The sequence below is a fragment of the Sphaerulina musiva genome (genome assembly GCF_000320565.1).
Source record: "Sphaerulina musiva SO2202 unplaced genomic scaffold SEPMUscaffold_1, whole genome shotgun sequence".
Classification (NCBI taxonomy): domain Eukaryota; kingdom Fungi; phylum Ascomycota; class Dothideomycetes; order Mycosphaerellales; family Mycosphaerellaceae; genus Sphaerulina; species Sphaerulina musiva.
In genome coordinates, this window is record NW_016017383.1 from 1,767,919 (window position 1) to 1,770,053 (window position 2,135).

Below are 2,135 nucleotides of genomic sequence, written 5' to 3' on the forward strand. Positions count from 1 at the left end.
GGGGGGGGGGGGGGGAAAGAAAAAGAGGGGAGAAAAGAAAAAGAAAAAACAAACCTTTATAACTTCCATCAGGTCCATAGGCTTTATTTCCCGTGACATCAAAGACGGTTCCCTAATCATCCCATTCCATTTTGTTTTAGCAAATCCAATATCAATGCCTCCCCCCCTCCTTTTCCAGACGAAAAACAGTAGGTCACAATAAAAATTTCTACTGACCTTGATCGCGACATAGGTAGGATAACCCTCGTGTTTACCTATATATGCCGAAATTTGGTAAGTGAATGAAACACACACACACGCAAAACGGGAAAGTTTGTTCCCTCTCTCTCTATTTCTCTCTCTCTCTCTCTCTCTCTCTCCCTCCTCTCTACACTAGAACTCACCATCGCATTTGGACAGGTATTCCAAGGTGATGATGTCGTCTTTGGGCGGGTCCAGGTCGACTTTCTGCTTGGGTTCGAAAGACATTGTTTTTGCTTTTGGTTCTGGTTTTGTTTGTGTCTTGGAGGTGGATGGGGGGATGATGCTTTCTTGCTCGTACTGATAATGCGGCTGGTTCCAGTTGTAACTTGGAACGTGGATGATGTAGACAGAACAGCCGAGACTAAATGATGAAAAGTGGGGGAAAGACGTTGCGATTGCGAATTTGAGCCTCAGGCAGGAACTCTTCAAGGCTTGGGTCACGTGACTCTAATTGTCCATACTTGTAGTCAATTACATCCCACATCTCGACACAATTTCATTCTTCACTACCAATTGCCTTCACTGGCTTCACCACCATGAGCTCAATCAGCGAGCGCACCACCTCGGCAGCAGCGAGAGTAGTCACTTCACCAGGATTATCATAAATGGGAGCAACTTCCACCACATCAGCACCAATAACATCCAGCCCCGAGAGACCATCCAGAATGGTCAACAATTCCCTCGTACTCCACCCGCCGGGCTCTGCAGTCCCCGTCGCAGGAGCATACGCGGGATCGAGCGAGTCAATGTCCACGGTGATGTACACTGGCGAGCCCTGCACGCGGTCTTTCAAGTGTTGGATGAAATTGGTAGTGCCGAGTTTGTCGAGATCGCGGGCGGTGAGGATGTGGAAACCGCAGGCTCGGTCGTTTTTCAAATCGTACTTGGGGTTGGATACGGGGGCTCGGATACCGGCGTGGATGGATGAGTTGCGGATCAAGCCTTCTTCGTGTGCACTGTGATGAAAAAAGCTGTCAGTTTGCAACAATTATGTGATTTTTTGTGTTGTTTTTGGGTGCTAGACGCAGGTGTACTAACTTACATGTGCAAGAATGTTCCGTGGTTGACGCCGGCATAGTGCGATAGACCTCCACCTAGCACATCTGGATCCCAGGTATCAAGGCTGTGCATAGTATGGATAGGTCAGACTGTATTCTCGAGTACGGTCATGCTTGTCCACCACCTACTGTGAGTCAAAATGGATCACGGAAACCGCTCCGAAATGCGTAAATGTCGATCGAAGGGCAGGAAGAGTGGTCGTATGATCTCCTAATCGTCGCCATCTATCAGCAAATATTCCTCCCATTACGACGCTTATGACATATCTCGATTCTGCTTCCTTACCGCCGAGAGTAATAATCCGCGGGACAGTAAACTCTGTCGAATTCGTCCTTCGAGCAGACACGACCTTTTGTAACCATTAGCAATTCCAATTCCAAACTCCTCTCTCCACCCAGAAATCGAACCATAAGGTACGGTACGGTACATTACATACCTTATGCGCCCTCTCCAACTGTCTCAAAGCAATCGTATTATCCAAAACCGTAAGCGGAGCATCCCCACAATCCACAATCTTCAACCCTTGCTTGAAAGGATTCTGTCCCGTGTACACCGACCATGAGAAGTCGGGAGCAATTCTTCTTGACCCTTGGCGGATTCCTAAAGGTCCAAATCGAGCTCCCGGTCGAGCTGTTACACCCTGTGACAAAAAAATTAGAAAATTGGCCTCTGAGGAGTGAGTAGTAGTAAGACCCCAGTAGTCAGGAGGGCCCTATGCATTAAAATCAAGGAAAAGAGAGAGAGAGAGAGAGAGAGAGAGAGAGAGAGAGAGAGAGAGAGAGAGAGAGAGAGAGAGAGAGAGAGAGAGAGAGAGAGAGAGAGAGAGAGAGAGA

General features: G+C 48.0%; 2 protein-coding genes across 2 annotated transcripts in view; both read right to left on the reverse strand.

Annotated features, from left to right (window-relative positions):
* SEPMUDRAFT_145938 (cytochrome b5) overlaps window positions 1–578 on the reverse strand; it is a 1,108-nt gene extending 530 nt beyond the window's left edge. Inside the window, exons 1-3 of the mRNA XM_016903353.1 lie at window positions 384–578; window positions 217–254; window positions 55–112 (exon numbers count right to left, since the gene is read on the reverse strand). Coding sequence (XP_016764898.1) covers window positions 55–112; window positions 217–254; window positions 384–468 — 181 coding nt within the window. The 5' untranslated portion in view covers window positions 469–578. The remainder of the gene's footprint in view (window positions 1–54; window positions 113–216; window positions 255–383) is intronic.
* A 43-nt stretch (window positions 579–621) lies between these two features.
* Window positions 622–2,135, reverse strand: part of SEPMUDRAFT_145939 (Arginase/deacetylase) — a 1,809-nt gene continuing 295 nt past the window's right edge. Inside the window, exons 2-6 of the mRNA XM_016903354.1 lie at window positions 1,739–1,942; window positions 1,588–1,651; window positions 1,431–1,512; window positions 1,286–1,366; window positions 622–1,199 (exon numbers count right to left, since the gene is read on the reverse strand). Of these exons, the coding sequence (XP_016764899.1) occupies window positions 740–1,199; window positions 1,286–1,366; window positions 1,431–1,512; window positions 1,588–1,651; window positions 1,739–1,942 (891 nt within the window). The 3' untranslated portion in view covers window positions 622–739. The remainder of the gene's footprint in view (window positions 1,200–1,285; window positions 1,367–1,430; window positions 1,513–1,587; window positions 1,652–1,738; window positions 1,943–2,135) is intronic.